The sequence below is a fragment of the Sciurus vulgaris genome (assembly GCF_902686455.1).
Source record: "Sciurus vulgaris genome assembly, chromosome: 10".
Lineage (NCBI taxonomy): Eukaryota > Metazoa > Chordata > Mammalia > Rodentia > Sciuridae > Sciurus > Sciurus vulgaris.
In genome coordinates, this window is record NC_136470.1 from 5,094,857 (window position 1) to 5,120,942 (window position 26,086).

General features: G+C 49.5%; 1 protein-coding gene across 1 annotated transcript in view; it reads left to right on the top strand.

Moving 5' to 3' along the window:
* DSCAM (DS cell adhesion molecule) overlaps positions 1-26,086 on the top strand; it is a 738,606-nt gene that overhangs the window by 682,969 nt on the left and 29,551 nt on the right. Inside the window, exons 26-30 of the mRNA XM_079155833.1 lie at positions 1,084-1,374; positions 4,131-4,307; positions 15,558-15,588; positions 21,674-21,789; positions 25,232-25,381. Of these exons, the coding sequence (XP_079011959.1) occupies positions 1,084-1,374; positions 4,131-4,307; positions 15,558-15,588; positions 21,674-21,789; positions 25,232-25,381 (765 nt within the window). The remainder of the gene's footprint in view (positions 1-1,083; positions 1,375-4,130; positions 4,308-15,557; positions 15,589-21,673; positions 21,790-25,231; positions 25,382-26,086) is intronic.

Below are 26,086 nucleotides of genomic sequence, written 5' to 3' on the forward strand. Positions count from 1 at the left end.
CAGCTGATCCTCACGGAGGATTCTTGTTCTCTCACCTCACTGTTTCACTGGCAGTTCAAAAGAAGATTGCCATGTGAAAATAAGGGCATGGGTGCTGACAGACATCCCAGGTAGGGCAATCAGGAAATGGGACACTGGTCCACTTCTCCCTACGTTGGTCCCTTTCCCCATGTATCACTTTTGCCAGGCTCAGTGATGTGTGCCTGTGATCCCATTAACTCAGGAGGCTGAGGCAGGAGGATCACAAGTTTGAGGCCAGCCTCAGCAACTTTGTGAGACCCTGTCTCAAAATTAAAAATCAAAAGGGTTGGGGATGTGGCTGAGTGGTGAAGCGCCCCTGGGTGCAATCGTCAGGGCCACAACAAACAGCTAGCTATCTATCGTTTCCACAGTGCCCCTTGGTTGCCGCCTTTTAAGTGGGAAATGACAAGGATAAATTGTTAGCCCTTCATTGTGAGTTGTTGTTATTGTTTTAATCTAAACTGTGGACCTTGGAGGAGACCAACCCCAGGGAAATGATGCTCAGAGGGGGAACGTGGAGTCTTGGGTGCAGGAGGAGGGAGGGTCGTGGCTCCAGGGGACTGTGGTCAGGAGTGGGAGAGAAGGTCTTCGTAGGTCTCCCGAGTCTCCTCGGGCAGGACTTGGATGGCAAGAGGTGAGAGGTGCTCCTGGGGTCTCTGCCTGAGTTCTGAGCAGCACAGGATAAGGGCCAGAGGGCAAGGGCTGCTTTATGCAGAAAGGTGCCTGTTAGGCCCTCAGGTTCCTCAGTGTTTGAAAAGTGAGGGACACCCAGTTCTGCCTTCTCTTGAGTCATCTGCTCCCATGACAATGGAAACAGGCAGCCTGCACACGGCCACTTGTGAACGGTCCCTGAAAATGGCATTGCTCTTGGGGAAACTAAGATACAAAAAGAAAACCCTCGCCCACTCGGGTCACCAGGGCTGTGATGAGCCTGCTCCCCACCAAGGCCTCTGTAGTAGTGGGCAGGCTGCCATGGCCCAGGCCCTTGGCTGGCCAGGGCTCCCAGGCGGGGGGCAGGCGGGCGTCGCCGCCGCTGTCCTGAGTGGGCGCCCTCCCCCGCAGAGCCGCAGTTCTCCAAGGAGCAGGAGCTCTTCGCCAGCATCAACACCACGCGCGTCAGACTCAACCTCATCGGCTGGAACGACGGCGGCTGCCCCATCACCTCCTTCACGCTGGAGTACAGGCCCTTCGGGACCACGGTGTGGACCACGGCGCAGCGGACCTCCCTCTCCAAGTCCTACATCCTGTACGACCTGCAGGAAGCCACCTGGTACGAGCTGCAGATGCGGGTGTGCAACAGCGCGGGCTGCGCCGAGAAGCAGGCCAACTTCGCCACGCTCAACTACGACGGCAGTAAGCGGGGCTGGGGGCCCTTCCCGCTCGGCACGCGCCCTGGAGCCCCAGTGCGCTGGCTCTCCACGGGCTTCCTGGCCAGACAGCATCACTGCATGACCAGAGAAAGGGGCTGGGAGCCACGGGACCCCCTGGGGAGTCTGGTGCAGGAGCGTCCTCTCCTGGGGGCTCTGCCTCGCGGCCGTGCGCTCAGGGTAACCGTGAGCTGACATGGCTTCTGTTGCCACCGCCCATCCCCCGCAACCCCGCCCATGGGGCGACTGTCTGGGCTCTCGCTAAGCCCTCTGCTGCATGTGCCAAAGCTCTTCTCCGCGGGGAGAAAGCTGTGTCAGTCTCCGAGTAGAGCGGAGGCTCCAAGGGGAACCGAGTGATGGGACAGGATGTTAGCATGCACCAGTGTGTGCACAGACAACACGCCCGGCGGGCATGCACGTGTACAGCTGGCACACACTTTCTCAAAACAAGGCCATTGATATTCTGTTGACCAAAGCAGATTCCTTAAATTCTTACCTTTCTTCTAGTAGCAAGGGCTCAGTATGGGTGTCTGAACAGACCCGATGAAGCGGAAAGGGAGTTTCCTGGCCGGCCCTCAGTGGCCCTTTTGGAAGTTCCAGGAGCAGCAGGCAGTGCTGATTTCTGCAGCTTCGCAGTGCCTCTCCCTCACGAGCCGCGGCGATAGACTCAGGGGTGCTCTAATGGAGGGAAAGCCCAGCCACCCATCAGAATGCTTGGAGCTGTGGTCCAGCTCCCGCTCAGCCTCCGTCCATTCCCACTGGTCAGGCTGCAGCCCGGGGTGGGTTGGCCCAGAGCTCCCTGCTCTGGCACGCTGTGCATACCCCGCCCCCCGCATATCCTTCTCACAAAGCCTCCTCAGACACTGTGCTCCTGCCCAGCCTTCCTGGCGGGCGTCCCGAGCTGTAGGAAGGTCTTCAGAGGGGAGCTCTTCTGCTGCTGGATGCACCAGCCTAGGGCTCTGGTCTCTGCAGGTGGCTCCATTCCAGGGCTCCAGGACGGCCTGGGCAGCAACCTCCTCTCTTGGACAGCTGCTTGTCCTGAGCACCTCCCTCTCCATTTATTTTTTCCTTCAGTTATGAGCAACTTCCCTCAAAGGTGCTCCAGGCACAACTTGTCGCCCACACTGGGTTTCTCCCCCTGATGGAATTTAATTCTCTATTCTTCACAAAACAAAAGACTTTGACACTTATCAGACACTTACCTTCAAGGGTTCACGGAGTCCTCCGCCGCCACCTACGTGCTGGGGTATCAGGTACTCCTAGATGATTGGCCCCACTCTGCCCAGATTGGCTTCCCTCCACCCCAGCAGCTGCCGGGCACTCGGCTGAAATGTTCAGGCTGCAGATGTGCCCGCAGCTAAAGATTCAATTAGAAACTATTCAGATCGACAATTTGAAACCGTCATTCTAACTTGCAGTTTTTAAATGTGTCTTCTTAAAACTACATGACATTCTGCTTTATCCAGAATCACAGATTACAAAAATGTCCTGTGAGCTACATTTGACCCCAAATAATTTTATTGCACTAAGAAATAAGAGCACATATTTATTTTCCCTTGAAAAGGATGACAGATTTCTTTGAACCAATCTCATGGATATATAGCTTTACTTATCTCTTTTGTCACATCTGCCTGAAGACTTTTTTTTCATTTGGGGAAAAACAAACATGGACAATTAGCCATTCAGGTTTCCGACTCTTCTGCTCCTTGATCTGGCTCTTCTGCCATCCATTCCTTTGCCACTTGCTTCTGCTCATCCCCACATCTTCCTTGTGCTGCAGACCCTGCCTCATGGGTCCTTCACATGCCTCTTATCTGGGTTTCTGAATATTTGGAAACAGGTTTTCTGAGCCCCAAACACTGTGAAGGTGGAAGAACACTCCCCGGGCTTTGCAGAGACCAGAGGACTGAGGCTCCATTATCCCTGCTCTACTTACTAAGTGCAGGATAAAGACCAATTTTGCTTAGGGGAAAATTATATGATTGTTGCATTATTTTTCCTAAAGCACTGACTTTCTGGCCCTTGTTCTGCATGGAAAAGACAGAGGAGGGAGCATCTTACATAACAGAGGGTGGCAAGATGCATGCCCCATATGAAGTGGACGTCCATTTACATCTGTGCACCCATTGTGCTCCGGGTAGACAGCAGCTTAAAATAGCTGAGAGTTCTCTTGATTTTTGGTGTTTCTTTATAACTCTCAATAATCTGGATTTCATAGCAAAGCTTAACAATGCCTAGTCAATAAGTAGAAGCTTCTGAAACTTGGAAGAGTTCCCTTTGAAAATTTGTCTATAGCTCTTATTCCCTAAAATGGGAGGTTTTTTAAGTAGGTTTGGTCCTATTTCTATGATGAAAAGCAAGTGAATAACCAAATACAAAGAGGGTGAAGTCTTCTTAAGCCAGTATGTCTGGACCCTGAAGTCCTTCTTCTGTCCATTTGCCAAACCTATTGTTCCTTCTGTGAGGTGCAGTCTCTCAAATAGTCATTAGCAATTGCGCTACTGGTGACAGAGTCAAGGGAACACTTGACTCCAGGTGATGCATGTGGCTTTTGAAAGCCCCTAGCGAGCCTGGTGCATCATGCTGCAGAGTGGAAGTTTGGGCAGAGGGAGGAGTGAGCGAGTCAGTGACTAGGACCAAGAGAGGGACCTGTCATCGCTCACAACCTCAGGCACCCTCAGATCGCACGGTGCCGTTTTTATGTCCACCATTCCTAAAACCTCCACCATGCCTTGCTTTCAGGTACCATCCCTCCACTCATTAAGTCGGTTGTACAGAGTGAAGAAGGACTGACAACCAACGAGGGGCTCAAGATGTTGGTGACCATCTCCTGCATCCTGCTGGGGGTCCTGCTGCTGTTTGTCCTGTTGCTGGTCGTGCGGAGGAGGAGGCGGGAACAGAGGCTGAAGAGGCTGAGAGGTGGGTATGAGCTCCTCCACTCCTCCTGGCCCCTGGAGAGGTCAGCCCGAGAGCAGACCCCACGGGGAAGGACTCTGCCCTCTGAGTCAGGTCCCCAGCCGCCTGATTCTGTGGCTTTCTCTCGGCAAGGCTGCAGAGCCCTGGAGGAGAAGCAATAAGAGCCCGTATCTCAGACAATCAGAAATGGAGTGAAAGGCCAGCTCTTGCAGGTCCCCTAGATCCTAGCTATTGGCAGACAGAGAAAATTAATTTCTCATGGGTTTTCAACCCTGCTCACTTTAATTTTCAGCAGTTCCGGCAAAGCCACCAATTATGGTTTTCTTTGAAAGGTGCTATCAGATTTTCTCTAGAAACGAGAATTATTTTATTGCCTAGAAGTGGAAATTGAGGGCTTATGCTACAGGTAAAGGATTGTGAGGCAGAAAACACAGGCTTTCCAAAATTAGGAACTTGAGCTGAAGCCTGGTGTCAGGGTTTTAAGGGAAGAAAAAACAGTGATGAAAGACAGAGAATATAGGCCAGATGAGCCCACGGGTAGCAGACACCATTGCTCTGTCCTTCTGTGTGGCATGAATCTTCTCAGCTTCTGACCAGAGGCCCTTACTGGCTCTTGCTCTGCACCCTGAGAACGAGGAGTCCTCTGCCCTTCGTCCACTCTTATGTCCCCCTTGTGTGGATAAGCCATTGCTTTGGGGAAGGCCGAGACAGGTATTTGCCTTGTGCTGTCTACGCAGCGTGGAGTAACGCCACGTAGCATCCCACATAGTCCTCAAAGCACACTCAAGGAGCAAGCTGCACACCACTCCCCGAAACACACCTGTGACGTCCCCAAGCCTGGCTCATCTCTCTAGGGAATACCAATCTTCCCGTATACACCTGACCACAGCCAGCCAGAGCAGCAGGGCGTCCTCTTGACGTGACTCTCCCACACTGGGCTACCCATGTGCTTTCACTTTGCTGACAAATTAAAATGCTTGAAGTCCTTTGCGGTCCATCTGCACATTTCAACAGGCCCTCCATTGGAATCTCATGCAATCCAGTGATCCCAGATGAAGCCTCAAAATCCCACTGAAATGTTCTTTCCAAACCCCTGAACCAGTTGCCTCAGTTTTGCAGACATCATTCAAGTGAATACTGCCTCCTAAGTACTGAGCCAGGAGCCTGATGTGAAAGATGAACAGAAAGAGCTTTCTGGACTGCACGTGTAGTGTAGGAGTAAGCCCTTAAGCATCTACCAGTAAAGGAAGAGAAGGTGTCATGTCACCAAAATAGGGCTCCGAACAAATCCCCCATCAGTGCAGAAGAGGGGGCGATCAAACCCACCCCAGGGGGGCTACCTAAGAAACGAAAAACAGTGCCACAAAAGTACAGCGTGGCCCAATAGGTGGAGAAATTCAGTATAAAGTGAGCTGTGTCGAGTCCATTTAGAAGTGTTTATCATTAAAATACCCAAAGGACATTTTTATAACCCTCTTCCTCAGAGAGCAGAATCCAGCGGCCTGGCCTTCAGGAGTCTTGCTCCTGAGGTACCAAGAGCATCTGCCCTTGTTTCCTACAGACCGCGACGTCAAACGGGTCGCACTTAGAAGGCTGTGAATTGTCCACATTTCTTAAAACCAACAGTAAAAATGTCTTACTAATGCTTTGTAGTCATGACAAACATTTGGCAGCAAACCGTAGGACATCGGGGCCAGGCTTCCCGAAGTCCACCCTCTGCCAGGCTCACCTCCCGCCCACCCTACGGCTCGGCTGGGCTGGCTCCTTCCTCCCCGGCCAGGGTTTATTTCTGCTCTTCTACTTGGAACTTGACACCCCGCCTGGTTCTTCCCTGCCAGAGGCTTTTCCAGCCACAGCTGTTGGTGACTCTCACTGCCGGGTTCGGGTTCGGGTTCGGGTCGGCTGGACGGGAGACTCTCACAGCCTGTGTCTTTATTCTTAACGGTTCCTTGTAATTTGGTCATTGCTCTGCAAGGGCTTGTCCAGAGCAGGTCTGGCCCTGGCATTCACTGTCGGCATCCCTCCTTCTCAGCACACGTGTCTTGAGTCAGGCTTCGTGAAGAAAGCACGGGCTCTCGTTCCGGGGACCAGTTCTGATGGCTTTGTGCTGGGGAAGAGGCAGCTCCCACACAAAGGTCCCCTGGGGGACCGTGAGAGGAGAGGCAGAGGGTGTACCCGAGGGATGCCGGGAGGCAGAGGCTCCGCCGCTAGCTCGTGCAGCCAGCGGGCATCTGCCCCCGCATTCTGCTCGTGCCTAATGAAATCTTCTCGAATCGAGAACGTGAAAGGACAGAAGAGAAAGTGAGAGACGGGGTGCCTGGCGCCACACGGCTGCCCAATGCCAGACTTAAGGAGGACGAGCTGTGGCCATTGCCCAATATCCACCGTGTACCAGATCTGGCATTTTAAAATGAATAGGGGTATTTTCTTACTGACCATTTCTGTTTGATCATGAGAGCTTGGCAAGGTCCTGGGGAGAAAAAGCAGCCCCAAGACCTTGTCCCCAAGATGTAGAAAGGGAGTCTGTCAAAGTGGGCCAAAGGTTGGGAGAGGGGGCAAACTCATGTGCAATCGAGACGTGGTGCCAGGAAGTGACAGAAGGCATGGGGACAGACAGGAGAGACCACCAAAGGCAGGACAAACCCCGGACTTGCCTTTTACCCCAGCAAGTCCCCTCCAAATATTCATTAATGACATAAAATACGTCCCCAGGGACAGAACTGCAGCCAAAGTGCTTAAAGTAACAGGTACCCATCAGTTAAATATCCAGAGTGCATCAGGAGAATCTCACGATCAAAACTGACCCCACCAAAGTGCAGATCCTATAGCCGAGTTAGAAGAAGTTCACATATACTTGCAGACTCCACAGAGAGAACTGCTCACACGACGTTTTTATTGTCCTTAAGGACAACATCTCCAGGCACATGACCATGGTGCTTGAGCAACCACCTATCCTAATAAGAGAGGGGACTCAGGAAATTTAAATTGCAGAAGAATATTACAGGGCTATATTTTTATAGTTACTAGGTAAGATCAACGTAAGATTATTGATCTTGTTTGGTTGCATTGTGTGATTGCTGGAAACTACTAAAGTGTGTCTAATCACAGTACATTTTACTGTACAGACCAGCAACCCAGTTAGGTGAATATAATATAATGCTATTTTATGTAAAATTAAAAAAGAAAGAAAATAGGACTCAAGCAGTTTGGCCAACCTATATTCTCCGTTCCTGAGAACGTTACTAATTTTAGAGCATAGCGACCTCCTAAAACCTAAGTTGTACTACTTTTTAAAAAATCTATAACCTAACCCATGAGTTCAGAAGGCTTTTAATGATGCCCTGGTTTTTCCCCAACTTCTGGATCCTTTGAAGTGCAAGTTACAGAATGAGTCCCTGGCTGGTTCCAAGGTCCCAATAGCCCAAACCTTATAAAAAATTGATTCCCAGGTCAAATAATCAACTCCAAGGTCACTAAAAGCTTCCTCTTTAGTCTGGGTTTATCCAAGGGACTGCAGATCTATGTTGGCACCAATCAGCAGGGGTCAGCAGCATTACCCAGTCCAAAATTCCAGAATTTCACATGAGCCCAAAGAAAAAATCAGTGTGTGATATAAATCTGACCATGTTTCTGTGGCACAGTGCTATTTTCCCCTCAAATGGAGATGTGTTTATTATGTTGTGCATACTTTGAAAAGGGTTAATATTGTAAAACTGATCAATTCCCCAAGACCATTCCCAGAGAGCATCCAGCCCATGAGTCTGCATTCTGGTGTACTTTCAGGGTGGGCTCTGTAGAGTCTTTTCCCTGTTCTGAGTTCTACTATGCCATTTTCTGCTCTGCAAATGAACCCAAAGATCTCCTGTTTCATAAAGCCAAAAAGCATGTTGAAGTTTGCTAATCCAAAGCAGAAATGCCCATGACAGATCCCAGTGACACATGCCGGAGTCTTGAGTGTACTCAGGGTCAATAGACTCCCCAGCACCAGAGTGGAAGTCCCCGTGAAAGCAGGAAACAAGCAGAAACACACGCACTGAAGGCTCATTGGCAAGCTCATGCCTGCGCACAGTGTGCTTACGACACCAGCAGGAAGCAAAGAGACCCCCAGAAGCCCAAACTCTGCAGCTCTCTAGTTGTCCCTCCCTCCCCTCCCCCTCCCTCCCTCTTCCTTCTCCTCTCTTCCTCTCTCCCTTCCTTCCTTCTTTCTTCCATTCTTCCTTTCTCCCTTTCTTCTCTCCCTCCTTCTCTGTTTCTTTCTGCCTCAGTTTCTTAATAAAATTGTCCTCTCAAGACTCCACAGTAGTTAAGGCAAAACTAAGTAGAGCAGAGTTTCTGCATCTTAGAGTGGCAAGCAAGGGGGCATTGGGGTGGTGGCCAATCTAGGGCCACGGTGAAACTGGGGACAGAGTAGCTGTCAGGGGCAGCTGGGGCTGCAGCCCGTCCCTGGAGCCTGGGTTGCCAGGTGTCCTCTTTTGTCCCACTTTGTCCTCCTGGTTTTTCGAGATCACGAGCATGTATGACTCTTTTGGGGATGTATATATCGTGACAGTTTTTCAATCAGCTTTGACTTGCACATGCTGATGACGGAAAGTCCCAAGGGATCTTATAAAAACTTAAATGCATGTTTACAGCCCTCGTGAAAACCACTACTTTATGAGATCCATTTCAATTCCACAGAGAAGCAGGGGCTCTTGGTGGGGAACCTGCCAGTAAAAGCTTTCAACAGATGGTACCACAGGTCAGACTGTCACCCCCAAAGACTCACTCCCCTCCTTCCTTCTGGCTTTTTGGTCATTGTTTGTTTGTTGTTTGTTTAGTGTTTGTGACTGCCCAGTAGAGGTCAGCCTAAGCAGATCCCATTTTCCTAAACTAGAACTTCGGACATGAAAATGCAGCCACGTGGCTGTGAACACAAGTCCTCTTTTCCAAAGCGACATCTGGACCTGCAATCAGGGCAACCAGACTCTCAGGAAAGACGTGCACAGCAGTGTGGGGCTCGCCTGCACCCGGGGCGTGAGCACACACAGGACGAGGGCCAGGGCCTCCACCAGGGGCAGAACGGGCAGGACCTCCTCGTGCAGGTGGGGTGCCTCTCCCAAGACCTGGCGGAACTGTGTATTCCCACGACGCTTGGCACACTCTTGACCTGGTCTCTAAGTAGCTGTGCACATAGGTGGACCGTGAACTTGCACTTCCTGTGCCCCGTGTGGTGTTGCTGACTTGAACTGAGCATCAGAAAGACTTGCACTCAGGAATGTGTTCAAATTCACCCGTCAGTTGGGGTAGAGGTAGGAACTCAGAGCACTGTCCCAAAGCCAGTCTTCCTGTGTGACTTCTTCAGATTCTAAAATAGTCCAGCAAAAAATAGGCTGTCCCATTAATATTTAGTAAGCTTTAAAATGTTTATTAACGAAACATGGAACCAGAAGATGTAGTAACACAGTATTAATAGTTACTTTATAATTTTATATATACCCACCAAAAATGCTGTGTTTATTTCTTATCTTGATATTCAATACCCCTTAGGTCTCTAAATAATTATAAATAATTATATTTGATTTAAAATATAGTTATAAATTTATATGTATAAATTTATGATTATAAATTTATACATTTATAATTATGTTATAATTAATAACATAAATATATAATATACATTATTATAAATATATACTATACTTATATAATAATGTAAATGATATAATTATTTTTGAAGGTCTAAGCTTAAAGAAATATGCATAAATATATAAGAAATAAGAAATATATAATACATATATCTCTTTAAGCTTCTTCATCTCAGGTACTTCTCTGTAATTCTTTTTTACAATTGAATTCTTTTTTTTTTTTTTTTGATATAGGGATGGAAACCAGGGGTGCTGAACCCCTGAGCCACATCCCTAACCCTTTTCTTATTTTTTTATTTTGAAGCAGGATCTTGCTAGGTTTTTAGGACCTCACCAAGTTGCTGAGGCTGGCCTCAAACTTGCCATCCTCCTGCCTCAGCCTTAGGAGTCACTGAGATTACAGGCGTGCACCCGTGCCTGGCTTCCACCGAATTCTCGGGTCCTCTTTCAGCCACATTGCCCCTCTCCCCTTCCCAAGCCCCTGCTTCCTCTTCTCCAGTGGAACTGCCGCCACAAGGGCAGATGGCCAGTCACCTTCCTCCCCACAGTTCTCCCCGCAGCTGTCACTCTCCAGGCCTCCTTGTGGCTTTGAGAGCATTAGCAAACGTCTCCTGAAATGCCTGTCTGCCTTCTGGGGTTCAGCATCACCGAACTCTCCTGCTGAGCTCCGTCCATCACTTCCTTCCCACCTGGCAGGTTAAGGGAGGGTCACAGAGCCATGGAGGAGACACAGAGTTAGCAGGGGGCTATGGGACCGGCGTCACCCAGCCCAAGTCTCGGAGTGGCCTGAAATGTGCAGAAGCGTGGCAGCCATGTGAAGGGCTGTTTAGCTGCCTTTGGGCAGAGGAACCAGGCTGGGACGAGGTTCTCGCAGAACAGATGGCAGGTGGTGAGGAGAGCCGCCCAACATCTGCCTGGCTTCGGTGAGCGCCAGGAGTACCGTTCCAACGCGACATGTGCGCCAGGAATTAGGAGGAGGAAGGGAGGGAGAGGGATCAAACGGGAAGGAAGGAAGCTGGTGACTCAGAGGGACAGGAAGGAGAGAAGGAACTCAAAGAGAACTTGACAAGACCGTCAGCCCTGATAGTTGAGTCCATTTTATTCCTTTGAAACCCACTACATTCCTACCATGGCTGGGGGAGGGGAGATGTGGCTTTTTCCCAACAACATTGACCAAGAACAGTTGCAGAAGTTCCAAATGATAAGCGGCAAAACGTAGACCGGGTGGGTAATGCTCCAAGGGAAGGACCCCTCCCCCACTGGGAAGGGTAAGGAGGTGTACGGGGTTCCAGTGCCAAGAGACCTCAAAGGTCAATAGGTTTCTGCGCAAACTTCCCAGCCATAATCCCAAGACCTCTGTGGATAATTGCTGCACAACCCAAGGCAAATCAGAGGTACTGGACAGCGAGCACCCTCGGGACCCATTTTCAAAACCAAAGATTCTGAACCATAGATGGAAATAAGTTAGTTCAGGGCGCAGAAAGAATGGTTTTGAGCAGTCAAGAAATGACAGAGGCCACCAGAGGCCTGGGTGAGCCCCATTTGCGTTTTGGCAGGGCTGATTGGTAAGAGGGTTTCAGGCGCAGCTGATCCAGGCTTTGTGGTGGCTCAGGTCCAGGTGGAAGCCTGCTGTATTAGAGGGCAGAATTCTAATCTTAAGAAGGGCTGGAAGCAAGGAGATAACATTTAATCGAGGCACTTCTGAAGTCTTCTGTGGAGGTTGTAAAAATTCCTCTGCATCCCGTACAAGGAGCACCGTGTTCTCGCCAATGTGTGAGGGGAATTGCCAGCAGACCGTGCTCAGTCCTGCTGGGTAAAGGACAATATGAAAGACAAGAGAGGGCCAAGGAAGGACTCACCTAGAAATCTTGACATGCGAGAAGGGGTTGGGAGAATTTAGCCCAAAAAGGAGGAAACGGGAGCCAAGCAAGGGACATGGCAGATCCCTGTGAATGACTTGCAAACGGTTCCAGAGGTGCCGTCATGATGGACAGGTAGGAAGGACACCAGGAGGCTTCAACACGGGGGGGAAGGAAGACACCTCTCACTGTCGAATGTGCCCTCGGGGATCTTTGTGCAGCTGCTCTACGAGGGCCTGGCCTAGACACAAGATGTAAAGAGGACGGGGCCGGCAGAGAGAGGACATGGAGGCAGCGGGTCACAGCCTGAGGTGGCAGAGCCTGGGCCAAGCTGTCGCTGCTGCAGATGTCCATGGAAACTGACAGAAGCAGAGCACCAGCTGCCTGCTAGACGTGGGAGCAAGCTCCATCTGCAGGGAGGGCCTTGCAGGGGCATTGCTGGGGACGTCCCTGCTGCCAGTGGCCAGTGCAGGAAGCTCTGAGAGGGGCTGGACCTCACAAGTGAGAAGGAACAGAGCTGGAAGTTCAGCTGGGCAGAGCACGGGCAGCCCCTGCCTTGTGCTGACCAGCACTACTGCAGTGAGGTCGGCTGGAAGGTCTCAGAGCCCAGGCACGACCGGGTACAGTATGGCCTGGGCCAGCTGCCCTTCCTGCGCTGCAGAATCGCTCTGAAAGCTGAAACCAGGGGAGGAGGTGCCCACTAGCCAGTGAGATCTGAAATGAAGACAGTGGAGGGGGAGGCGGGCCAGAGCTGAGTGACAGGCGGAAGCCTGATGTGCAGCAGCCTCAGCAGCCCCTCGTGTGGCGGGCGGCCCCAGCTCGGTCAAAAGACAGAGCACGTGGTGACAGCTGACGAAGGCGCCAGAGAAGGATCTCGGCACTCATTGGACAGCTGCACAGAGAAGCGATCACTGCTCCTAAGATTCTGCAATTCCAGGATTTCAGAGTTTTGCTAACTTGTCTCAGTTTCTCTTCTCACCCCTGAACAAGTGTGTCAGGGAAGATCCCACTCTCCTCTTCACACTCGTCTGTGGGGACATGAACGACACCCAGACCCCTCCTGGCCACTCTGGCTCCTCCCAACCTGCCTCCAAGTCTGTCTCTGAGCAGCCTCAGCCGGTCCTCCAGCTTGACGCCAGACACCTCAGCTCTCGCCGCCAATCACTGCTCCTCGCTGCCCTCCGCCCTGTCCCTGTGGCCATACTCCTACCTGCTGGCCTTGGACACCTGCGGTCCGCCACCTCCTCCTTTGCACCCCATAGGGCCCTGACTGCAGATTCTGCTGTCGCCTCTTGTATTACAGTGTCACCTCCCACCCCTCAGGTCTCTAGTCTGACCCTCACAGTTTCTCACTGGGGCCTTGTAAGGTGTGACCTGCAGGCCCAGTGCCACGTCTCAGCCTCTGGGCAGCCTGATGAACGGGAGCTGGTGGCACACATACACCCGCCTCCTCCTTGGCCTCCTTCTCCCCTGCCCTGCTCCAGGTGAAGGCTCTCAGATCAGGGACAGTAACTCTCCTTAGCCACATAATGTCTTGACCATCCCAGCCACCAGCAGCCTGCAAACTTCCCTCTCTGGTGAAACTGACCTACCGTTTTTTCTGAACAAACTTGTTCTTCCAGCACCAGAGAATTCTGTGTGATGCCCACTGCCCACTAAGGTGTGGGCACCTCAAGGTTTGCATTGTGCCAGTTTAGGTCACTCTTGTGTCCTTTCAGGTCCTTCTTGTTTCCTGCCTGACATACTGGTCTCCTTGGGTCCCCTCTCCCAGCCCACGGGGCCCAGCTTTCTGACCCTGCATGTGTCCCTCAGGGTCTGACACCTATCTGCTGTAGCCCTTGAGGACCTTGGGGAGAGTGGTGAAGAGCGGTGGACATGTGTCCCCACATGGCTGCTGAATGGATCTGGGATCCACTTTCTTCATCTCCAAGCTGACCCTAACAGCCCCTTACACAGACTGGTATTACATGGATCTGAGTCCACGGTCCTAAAGTAACCAGCACAAACCAGATCTCTAGAACATGCAAAACCGTCCTGCCCCAGGCTTCCCAGACTCCACCATTGTACCTAAAACTCAAGGTCTCTGCTTATCCAAAGGTGAACTCAACAGAAGTGAATTTCCGTTAACGTAATTTATCTCAGAATTTCAAGTAAAATTGAAGGGGTCATAATGGCTACGACAGAAAGAGCAGGAATCTGCTTGTGAGTGACAGGCATGGAGAGGGGGTGCCTGAGATGGCTTGGGGCACTAAGCCTGTAGAATAGGTGCCCACTACAGACAGGCCAGGGCAGCGTGCCCCTCTGAGGGAGCTCTGTCTCCCCTGCTGGACTCTAAGGTTTCTTAGAACATTGGCAGGAAGAGATCACAGGAGAACAAACTCTGCTGAGTGACCCCAAGACAAAGAAGGATCACAATGGGCAAGCGAGGAAGCAGCCGTCGGGTGAGGAGCCAGTGCCAACTGGAGTCAGGGGTGCTCCTTGGAAGGCTTCCTCTCCAGAGCGTGGTAGTAGCCACTGTTGGGCTGTTACATGGAGCTAATTAATCCCAAGCTTCTGGCACTTCCTATGTAGATACTTACTTAGTAAGTGTTAAGTCATTCAGGAAGAGAAGAAATTCATTCTATTTACTTAGTCTTTGCAGATAAATATACAGACACGAACTGGGAAATTAAATGCTGTTTTTCTTCCTTTGCTTTGTAGTGTGGGTGGAGTAGATGGGACCTGTTTCATTTCCCAGACTGAACCCATCTGTGTGCAAAACGGGGCCCCTGTGGAGATTTCCCAGGGGAACTGGCGTGGCTGGCTTGAAGAGCCACGCGTGGGTTCCCGGGGCGTCAGCCTCCGCAGCTGCTCTGTGCTGTCCACGTGGCTCAGCAGCAGGCTGCTCCCTGGGAGGCTGACTCCAGTTAGACATCAGCCCCTGGGAACAGGGTGAAAGTGCTCCACATGCGCCCTCCCTCACTCCAGAGCCACGCCTCTTTCTGGAAAGATCTGTTCATTGGAAGGGACACTGAACATCGAGTCATTTTGAGAGCAATGAAAGAAAAGCACAAAGAAGGCTTTTATGTTCTAAGAAGGGAAACATTCGTTTTTGCCAGGACAAAAGGTGTGAAAAGAATAAATTATATTTTAAGGGAAATGAGAATTTCAAAACGAGATCACCAAGAAAGTTGATGTTTTTCCTACAATATTTTTAGGCAGGGTTTCTTACATCAGGAGTGATAACCAGGTCTTGGTAAACAAAATCCTCAGAGGAAAAAAAGAAATTAATTTTAGGGTATAAAATAAACAATGAAATTTCCAAGAACAGCAATAAGCCATTTATACAATTCTTTGGCCAACCCAAGGGATGCAACGCTCTATAACAATGCCACTTAAAGGTGATTTACAGTGCCGTAAAATGTTTGATTCTGATATTTTGATAATGAAAAGAGTGGGCGTGTACACTATAAATGACTGACTTTCAAAATGTTAATTTTCTGACTACTGAAAATAAGATTGGGTTTTCTAGAAGTGACAAATAGATCATACTAAGATTTTCATAGAAGTCTGAGATCTTATGGCTGTAGGATGGTCATGGTATCTTTCTATGATAAATAAAAGTCATAGAAGAGTTCCATTTGGAACAAGGAATCCATAAAACTCAAGGTCAGCAGTCGGGGTCTTGTAGTGTCCCTCTTATTGTCTGACTGTGGGATGTTTGTCATCGATGCCTAAGTGAAGGGTAACGAGCTATTTGTCATGTACTAACATGAACTTTCTTTCCCCAGATGCGAAGAGTTTGGCTGAAATGCTTATGAGGTAAGAACACCCCCAGCGCCCCAGACGGCATGTTTAAGGGACCACCCCAACGCGCCTTAGTGATTCCTTTGGTTTTCTTTTTAATCAGGACAATCTGAAAATGCTAACACATTTCTATCCCAACATGAATTTCCATTTCCATTCCAAAACACCCATATAAAGCCTAGCTGGATATGTAGGTGCCAAATAATGCATTTTCATGCAGCCCCGGGGGGTTGTCGCCCGGCTACACTGGACAGCAGGATGTTTTCTGCTAAGTGGGGACAAACAGGTGCATTCTTAGGAGCTTTAGTTTTGCTACCACCCAGGTTCCACCTCTGAGTTCAAGCCTTCTCTCTAACAGTTAGCCAGGTTCAAAGAAATCACCAAACAAAATGCACCGGGCACTGTACTCCTCAAAGGCCAGTGGGGAGAGACAGGGGGCCTCAGTTCCCGGGGTGCCCTGCCCTCCCCTCCACAGGAGCAGCCCCTGCCTCCCATTGCCATTGCCCTCTGCTGCCCATCTTGTGAGTTTCGTCTCTGCTGGGAGCACCAGCACTATGGCGGCCCATTCATGATCTTCAAGTAGAAGAAATGAATAGAGGTCGCTGAGTTAATAGGCGAGTGTTCCCAAGAGTAATGGACAAAAGTGCATCCTTCACAGCTTTGCTGCACAAGTCCACAGTGCATGAGGAGAATGCGTTCCTTCTGTGTCCCCAGACTCTCTCTCCAAACGCTCAGCCTCCTTACCTGCCCCACCTCCTCACATGATAAAACCTGGAACCCTCCAGATGCAGGGTAACTGGCTGATGTGCTGCCTGTCTGCGACGTCAACTCGTCAACTCTTTTACAACGTCATGATCAAAGGAAAGGCAAAAAGGAAGATCAGAGTGTAGGAAATGAGAGAGAGAACTTCAGGGACCCTGACAGTGAACTTGAGGCTGCCATGATAGGATGATGGGCATGGGAGAGAGAGGGGACCCGGCAGGGGTCTCCCCACTCCCCTCCCACCACAGTAGCTCCGCCCCTCCCCATCTCCGCTTATAGGAGGGTACGCTTGTTACTCATGAAAAGCATGTGCCACACCTCAACAGCGTCTTGGGAGACCCTGGCAGAGGCTGAATAGCATGGACGCGTGAATTCATTTCCCGTGGGTGTCTTGGACTTTGATTTCTTAAAACTGTGAGCCGTGGGTAGACACGATATGGAGGAGTCCAGTGGCTCCAGACATCTGGGGAGAGTCATCAGAGGAATGTCGATGCCGTCTGCCATGATTGGGACAACAGAGGCAGGGCTCAGACTTCTTGTTTTCTTAGAGTAGGGGTGAGGGCGGGTGTCAGCGGGAGTAGGAAGACCTGGCTGACCCACCTTGAACCTGGGAATCCTCTTAAGCTTGCTTTCGGTGCAGGAGTCCACTGGACAGCTGGTAGCAGGGATCTGGGGCTCAGAGGAGGCGGGCAGATATGAGATCCCTCCTTCCACACAGCACCTTATTTCAAGGTCAGACATGCGCAGGAGATTGGGAAAACCTGCATATGCAATGCCTTAGGCCGTGTCTCCAGGAAGTCCCTTCCTGTCTGTGAGCAAGTGAGAGCACATTCTCACATTGGTGTGGAGAAGATCCGAGAAAACATCTGGAACACCAAGGAGCAAGAGTCAGCCCATTCCTCATAACTGAGCTTCCTAAGAGAGGACACTTTCTCATGTAGACTTAAAGCTATCAATTAGTTGACATTTAAAATGAAGAGATTGCACACAAAATTTGATTTTCTGGCTTCTGTTGGAACCGCTCTGACCATGTGCATGCAGCTTGGCTGAGGAGGACTGCCCCAAGTAGTGTGCTGTGCACCTTGAGATGGGTGTGACCTTCGCACACCTCAGGGACCCTGGCCCCTGGCCCACCCCAGTCCACTTCACCCATCCGGCCGCCAGCAAGCCCCTGCAGCTCCCAGGGAGGGAGGCTGGGCATGTTTTTCCAGGGCGCGCCACGCTTCCTGCCCCTCCTCCCCTTAGCTCTGCCCCTCCCTCCTTGCCCAGACACCTCTTCTATTCCCACCAAGACATCAATCCTGCCTCTGCCCAAACGCTTTGCAACCAAGTCTGTGTCTTTGTCCAGGGCAGATGCTGTGCTTTTTGCTTCTCCTGAAGTCCTAGATGCATCCCTGCCCCTTCTCATCAGCCCTGGAGCGAGACATTAGAAAGCATCCTCTTTACCAGGGGACAGTCACCATGGTTGGAAGGCCAGTTGCAGATCAGTGCAAGAACTAATCACTGCCCTCTCTGAGGACAGTCACCAGCAGGAGGTTAGGAATGCTGAGGCCGGCAACCACAGCCAGTATGAGGGTTGGGAAGGTTCTCCTCCAAAGGGTGAAGGTGACTAAAGAGAGAATTTCCAACACTCCTCAGACAGGGGGCTCGGTATGGTATTAGCTTAGAAGTACTGTGCTTTTAAACTCATGACAGCTCAGTTCCATCTACGTTTGACCACTCACCTGGCCAGGCAACCAAAGACCTGGTCAATTGAAGACCAACCATATTTAAGATGTGGTCAGCAAAGTCTAAGCCAGTCATGTCCAGTGGTGCACAGGACACTGAACTGCTGTCCCTGGTCCTTGCTGCTGCTTTCCCAGGACAGCCGAGGATTTGGCAGGCTGGTGCCCCTCACCCAGAACATAGAACCACAAGCCTAGGTCCTAGGCCTCATCTGGCCCAGAACTTTTTTTCTGATCTTGAGCAAATCATCTTACCTCTCTGGATCCCACTTTCGTCATCTAAAAATATTTCAAAATCATTCCTAGCTTTGTCATTTCGTGATCTAAGTGACGATGGCATACATTTTTAATGCCATTCCACGAAGTACTTGCCTGTTTCAGTGGGATTAGCTCTCGCAGACTGGAAAGCAGGTGTGACCCAACCCAAGGCCAGGCATAGACTCCTGGACCTCCAGGGGTCCCTCACAGCACCTCACCCCTCACTGGGCTTCATGCTCCCAAACACACATCCTCTTCACTCAGAAAGGACAGACCTCACCTACCAACCCACAAAGAGAGATTTCAGTTTTGTATGTTGAAACAAGAATACTTTTCTAAAAACACAGCCTTCCAGAAGGTGAGACTAAATTCCCCTAAGGAACTTACCAACACATTTGGTACCGAAGGACCAGCAATGGTAGAAGGACTAGTTGTCAATCAATTTCAAATTAAGCATTAAATTGCTCCAGCTTTTTTGATGTGCATATTCTATACATATAATAAAAATAACCACCAAGAGTTATAATGAGCTATGTTCCCACAGTTATTTTGTACCTACAGAATGCTCCATATCATATTTGAGAGGAGAGTGGCCTGTTCAGCTACCTTGAAGGGTCTTAGTGACGCGAGTCATCCATTGGCTGAGTTGGGAAATTCTCCACCCTCTAAGCCACCCTCAGCTGTCCCCATCACTGCCATTTAAACCCAATAGCCAGATGGCAAATGGATACTCAAAGATTATTTTCCAATGATAGTGAATATTTTTAGTAAGACTCCTACATTATATAAAAGAGGCAATTTTGCCTCCACAGTAAAGTCATTCAGAATCCTCCAGGTTGCAAATGAGGCTTCTTCAAATGGTATTTTAAGGTAGATTGCTGTTATAGTGTCTCTTGTCGCACTTTCTGAGGATCATCATTCGTTATAACAATAACTGACCAAACATGGCAGCAGATGTTGAATAATGAAACAACTTAGATGTTTAGAATGGGAAAGGTATTAGTGACCTGGAGCAAAGCCTTTGGAGACCTGTCACTCAGCTTACACTGTTCCCCTAAATAACTTGATTCATTTAATAAATATTTATTGAGCTCCTTGTTATATCTAGGGATACAGGGAACAGAGCACACAAGCACATCACTCATGGAGTGTGTATTCCACTGGGAGAGACAGATAATGAGTAAGATGAGTCAATTAAGTACATTTAATAGATTCAATTAAATTGATCAAATATATGCTAGAGGAGAGGAAGTGTCAAGTGCCAAATCAAGTGGAGAATGGGGAAGGGGCCACGGAGTTCCCACAGCAGGGCCAGCAGGCCCAGGGAAAAGATAGCGTCTGGGTCACCTGGAGAGAAGGGAGAGAGCCGGCCACGTGGCCGTTGAGGGGTCAGGGTGGAGCCAGTCTTCTGTGCCAAGGGACAGCAGGTGCAGAGGGAGGAGAAGCACTTCGCCTGGCATCTGGAGGCTTTGGCCTGTGTCCTTGCGCTCCCCTGTGGGGCCCGGCAGCACCCTGCCTGGACAGGAAGGAGGATTCCAGCTCCAGCCTCAGAAGCCCTTCTTCGAAGGCGGCCTCATGTTCCGTCTCCCTGCCAGCTGCGGTAGCCCCAGCAGTTTCCAGCATGCTCCCTGCGTGGGCCTGACGGCAGACCCTCACTGTCACATAAGCAGAGCCCAGGCTTGCTGCTCATAGTGGTTTAATAGAGCAGCCTGGGGCTGCCTCATGACTATTCATGAGGAGCAGAAGGAACTAGCTCACACTTCTATTTTTGGTACAAGGACAAGCTCAAGTCCCCAGTGGAGTTTCTAAACAGATCTTTCCATATTCACAGAGGAGTAGTCCCCCATATGTTTGGGGGAAATGCAACTTATCTGAGCATGATGGAAACACAGCCGCAGGCTCTTCATTTGAGTCTTTGCATTCTTTTTTTTTTTTTTTTTTTTTTTTAATTTTCACCAACAAAATGAAGAGTTGGTTAAGTAAAAGGGTATAGAGACACCCTGTGAAAAATCAGGCCACGGGGCTTGAATGTGGGCTCTACATAATTAGCATGATACAGGTCCATAACCCAGTTACTCCACTGCAGAGCAGGAAACTGGTTCAAGATCAGGTCCTCGGAGGAACGTTGCACCTCTCAGAAGTTGTCTTGTTCACGGGAGGTATTGTTCATCATCAGATGAAGACGGAGGTGTTATACAACATTCAGAGCACCAACAAGGGACTCCGGCGGGCAGCCATCGAGGAGGGGGCCTCAAGGGACCTTTGGATCCTAAGGTCCCCTCGGCCGCATGGTTCAGGAGGGCTGAGGAAGGCCTGTGGAGACAGAGTACAGGACTCCCGGGGGACTCTCAGCTGGCTTCAGCGAAAGCATTTGAGACTCACAGTGGAGACCTCTCTTGTTCTCTATTGGAAGTAGCCAACTCAGAGTGGCCATCACCAGGTGACCAAGGCACCAGAAATGCTTCTCCAAAGAGATTTTGAGTATCACTGAGCTGGATTCACACATGCCATAGATTGATCGGATTATCCAAATGATTGATGCTTCTTAGCAGGGGCTGGGGAGGGTTCAGTAAACATTAGTTTAACATCTAGGAAATTCTTAGCATTTTGCCAAGACTGAACAGCCAGCCTCCTAATGTAGATTGCTAATTAAGGCCTTATGAGCTTTCTTAGATCTCTGCACAACATGGAGTTTCTTTTAACTGCAGGCTGTAACTGAACATGATTATAGCATGCAGTTTTACCACCTATTTTCATTTACTTTTAGAGAACAGTGTACTCCAAGAGTAATTTTCCAGTACACAAATTTTGAGATAAAATTATTATAGTAATTGGGTTTTTTTCTATTCCAAATGCATTATTCGTTAGGGAAACTAACAGGGAAGCTAACAAGGTTCGTGATTTGTTACTAGAACAAAAATAAACTGGCACCACATTTACGTGCAAATCTGTTAGTAAGAACCCCATCTGATGACCAACTGGGGCACACGCGCCCTCCCTCACCATCTCTGGGATCTCTTGTATCTGACCAATGAAAATGTCATTGGCTTTAAAATGACTCTTCATTTGTCTCATTTATCTTTTACACATAAGAAATGGGAAATTTCTAAAGGTTCTATTGATATTGAACCAATCCCTATTGACAGTTTGTATTTTCAGAATCTCTTTTGCTGAAATTTTACATTAATAAATATCTTTTGGATAATGAAAAAAATCTCACATCTTGTGCTTCTCCCCCCTCTTCACTTCCAGGGCCTTTGTATAGGTATAAATAAACCAAGTTGGTGTGCAGGCACACGTGGGCGTAATTTATAGGGACTGGATCTGTTAATGTGTTCTCCCTTTTTTATTCCCAGTAAGAATACTCGGACGTCAGATACCTTAAGCAAGCAACAGCAGACCCTAAGAATGCACATCGACATACCCAGGGCTCAGCTGCTGATTGAGGAGAGAGACACAATGGAGACCATTGGTAAGGTGCCTGTTTGCCTCTTCCCTCCGTGAGACTGCTACAGCCTCCTTCAGCCCAAACCTTGCAGCACATTAGACAGCAGAACCTCTTTAGGGCTCCATATGTGCAGAGGTTCACAAGAATAAGTACCAGCAAACGGGGAAATTAGCAGACAGTGGTGACCTGGGATGGAAATTCCCCCATTTGGATCTGCTTTGGGTCTTTCTCAGGAAAGATATTGATGCTGTTCCAGAGAATAAGCATCTGTAATCAAATACACCCAGAAGGCCCACACAGAGAAGCTGTGTCCTGGAAATCCACTCTACACTTTCCTTATTGTCTCTGCTGGGGTCAGCTTTCATCAAATAAGCATTTATACTTAACGTTTGAACAAGGAAATGCCCTTGTGCTGGTGTCTGCCCTGCTTCCCAGCACCCCATAAGCATCCTAGACTCTGGGAAACACTCAGCTCCTGGGTCCCACAGTTTGGAGCCAGTCACTGGTGTGGTGCTGCGGCTGCCGCCCAGGACCCAGGAGTCTTGACTCTTCCCAGCTTCTTTACGCTCAATGGCAATCTGAAGGGTGGCTGACGCAGATCCAGAGCCCCCTGGTGCCATGTATCTTTATAAGCACTTCAAACTCAGTGTGTGGCTGAGTATAATCTTCCCACCAGCTGGGGAAAGCGACTGCCTTCATAACTGAGGTACGGAGAGGTTCATGCAGCTGGCCAGGGCCACACAGTCAGCAGCACAGCCAGCGTCCCTGCCTGGTCACTGTGTCACCGCCATGCCATCCTCCTTCAGTGACATGCTGGTGCCACCTGCTTCAATAGCACCAGGCTGTCCCTGAGGACACTCACCTAAGCAGTCACGTCAGGCTTTCCAGAACCCAGGGACACAGAGCAGAGGCAAGGCAGATGTGGAGGCTGCCTCTTTTCAAACTGTGCTTCTTTGGAAGGTGTATGCTGGCACTGAGCACCAGGCAGCCCTTTCCTGTGGTCTGGATGCCACTGCTTGACTCCTGGCACATTTCCCAGATGCCTCCTGCCAGGAGGGCAGTGGAAGGAAGCCAGGTGGGCAGAATGTCTCCTCAGTGGCCAACAGCCCTCCCCTGCCCCACTGGCCAGAGGCCATCTTGACCTAATGGGTCCTCACTCTGAAGCCTGAGTTTCCCTCCCTGAATTTACATTTGGTTTGGCATGGCCTCAGAGAAAGGTTGGTCAAGTCCAAGGTGGCCCTCGGTCCACTGGTTCAGTTAAGTACTGATTCCCCACCTTGTCTGAGGAGGCCCCACTGGGCCCGAAATGAAGGAGATCGTATGAGTTCGCTCAGTGAGGACAAGTCACCGTGCTATTATTTGATCCTTCTTTTCTGCAGTGGTATACCTGGAATCCCTTTTATTTTTTTTTTTAATTTTTAATATTTGTTCTAATTAGCTATACCTGACAGTAGAATGCCTTTTGACACATCATACATAAATGGAGTATGACTTCTCATTCTTCTGGTTGTACATGATGTAGAGTTACAGTCATGTAATCCTCTATGCATGGAATCTCTTTTATTTAACTCAGTAGACTGAGCAGTAAAACTAAAATGTCCTTCGAAACATCAGCTCAGAAATCTAAAGGTCATACTTCTGATGATGTACTTTTCTCAGTACTTTATGGGCATCATTTAATTTAACCCTTGTAGCCAATATATGACAAAGGTGCCACTTTTATACCCATGACGTAGAAAGGGTAGCAGCTTGTCGAGATCACAGTGGTTATGTAACGTGACTGAGGCATTTGCTAAGTGCTCTGCACTAGACTCATTAGAAATTTTCAGATAGCTGTCCAAACAGCCAGCTGGGTTGGTCCTGTGAGTGATGTGTGGCCCCCCCGGGAACTGGCCTTCGCTGGCTTCACCCCAGAGTGTGCCAGTCATTTCTGTGTGATGAGCTGTGGGCAGAGATTCATCACGATCTGCAGAGGATCATCTATCACCTCCTGGCCATGCCAGACGTGGGTCGATGGCAGTTTCTAATTATTGGAAGAGTAGAACTGTGTTCTTTAAAATGCTCTGGGCTCTGGCTCTAAGAAGCCAATATTAGACTGTCGTTGATTTCAGGCCTGAATGAATGGTCAACCTCATGACCAGGTGGGCTCCTGGAAGTCCCCCTCCAGGTTTGTAACCAGCTCTGCAGGTCAGTGTGTGCCCTTCACCAGGCTGCCCATCAGAAACTGCAAGGCGTCCACATTATGAATGGAAAACAAACGTAGATGTGGGGGCTCTGATGCCAGGTTCACTGTGGGAAGCCACCTCTGCGGACAGGCCACCCCCTCTGAGGGCTGAGTGGCAGCAGAGGGGCCAGGCCTCCAAGCTGGGCGCCAGTGCCCGCCTGGATGCCAACCTGGGCTGCACACCCGCTGGGTGCTCACAGACATCTTGGCAGCCTGTCCTCAATTCTATGCCAAGAAATTTGATTCTAACTTCAAGAGGCTTTCCTTTCCTGCCAGAGCCTGAATAATTGGATTTTGCAAGGTTCACTCTGTTCAGAGCCTTTTTTGGGCAGAGCAGCCTCGCTCTGCTGTTTACGACTTTTATGTGGCTGTTCCGGTGTCAGGGTGTGCTGAGCAGGGCCCCACTGGCTGATAAATGCATATGAACATCTCTCGGGCTGTAGTCCTTGGAAATGTATGGAAAATCCATATATCCTAACCCTAGTTGCCCTTGGAATAACAAAAAAAAAAAAAAAAGAAGCTGTGTAAGTGTGAAAAGTTATCACAACAAAGTAATGCAAATCATGAGCCAGTCAAACCGTGACACACAGCCCAGGCTGCCGCTGCTTCTCTGAGCGCTGAGGTGTGCAGGATTCGCCTGATCCCAGGCTCCTGCTTCTCTAGCCTTCAAGAGCCTACGCCCATAGGACTTGGAAAATCTGACAAGTGAGTCATTTTAGAAGTCAATTAAAGCATGCACTAGAGTAATTAAATCTCAGAAGAGGTGGAAGAAAAGGAGCATACCCCAAGTGCTTTAAAGTAGAGGAATCGTAAGTTCTGAAGACTAGCTGTTCTCTGCTCCTTTCCCTCCACACGTCTGCCACGTGGGGTGAGGGGCAGCGGTGTTATGTTATCCTGGCACTGCGGACAGAGCTCCCAACAGGCACGGGGGCGTTTCCAGGCAGCCACATCTCTGAGCAATGTCGGCATCCTGACAGTGTCTCAGGTCAGAGCTGGGGAGGGAGAGAACCTTCTCTGCACGTTGACCATTCTCTGCAACTCGGGCTCCAAAGCCAGCCCCTAAGCTTCTGAGCTTCACAGAAGATGCTGGGTGCTTCGGTGCTTTGTCATCTTTGTCTCTTTAGGTGAGGTTATCATTACTGACATCATTACTGACACAAGTCCCTAAGGAAAGAAAAGGCCAGGGAGCGGTTTCAAGGGAGGTAAATGTGTTTGGCTTTGTGTCTCCCTGCTCTTCTGCAGACGATCGCTCCACAGTCCTGTTGACCGATGCTGATTTTGGAGAAGCAGCTAAACAGAAGTCCCTGACAGTGACTCACACAGTCCATTACCAATCAGTGTCTCAGGCCACCGGGCCCTTGGTGGACGTTTCAGATGCTCGGCCGGGAACAAGTGAGTTGTCTACCACGTGTGCAACGCGTGGGTGTTACCAGTGCCAAAGGCGCTGGCCTTCTGTCCCGTCAGAGGAAGGTGTGGGCCTTGCACCTGCGTGCCTAAGAAGCAGATATGAGAGGCCTGTGGTGGAGGGAGGTGCTCTATTATTTGATCCTCGCTATTATTAGAATCACATCAGTTGAAGCCAGTAACTCTTGGTATAAGTGTAATGGGGAAAATGCTAGAAATTTCAAGTCAACTTAATTTTTTTTTTTTTTTTTAATTTAGACAACACAGGAAAAGGGGTAATTAGCATGGCTGGACTTGGGGTGGAAAGGTGACGTCATATGTGTGTTCTTGGCAACAGCTCTGCATGGACCCTACTCAGAGGGATCAGACTCCCTATTTTTCTCTGGGTCTCAGAGAGTTTAGGCAAAACTGTACACATAGAATCAGTGAAACCAAGATTCAGCTGTGCTTTGTCTGTCCCCAAAGCTTGTGTTCTTTTTCCTGAACACACTGAGAAAAAATTATAGTTCTGGCTAATTCGGAGATTATGTTGGTTTTAGTTATTTATATTTGCATTCATAATATATGGAAATTAATTACTGCCATGAAGTTAAATCCTCTAATATGTATCTAGAGCTTATTAATTAGATATTCTTGTTTCTTCATAATTGAAACTGTTCCTAAATCTCTTTAAAGACTGAGATACTGATGTCC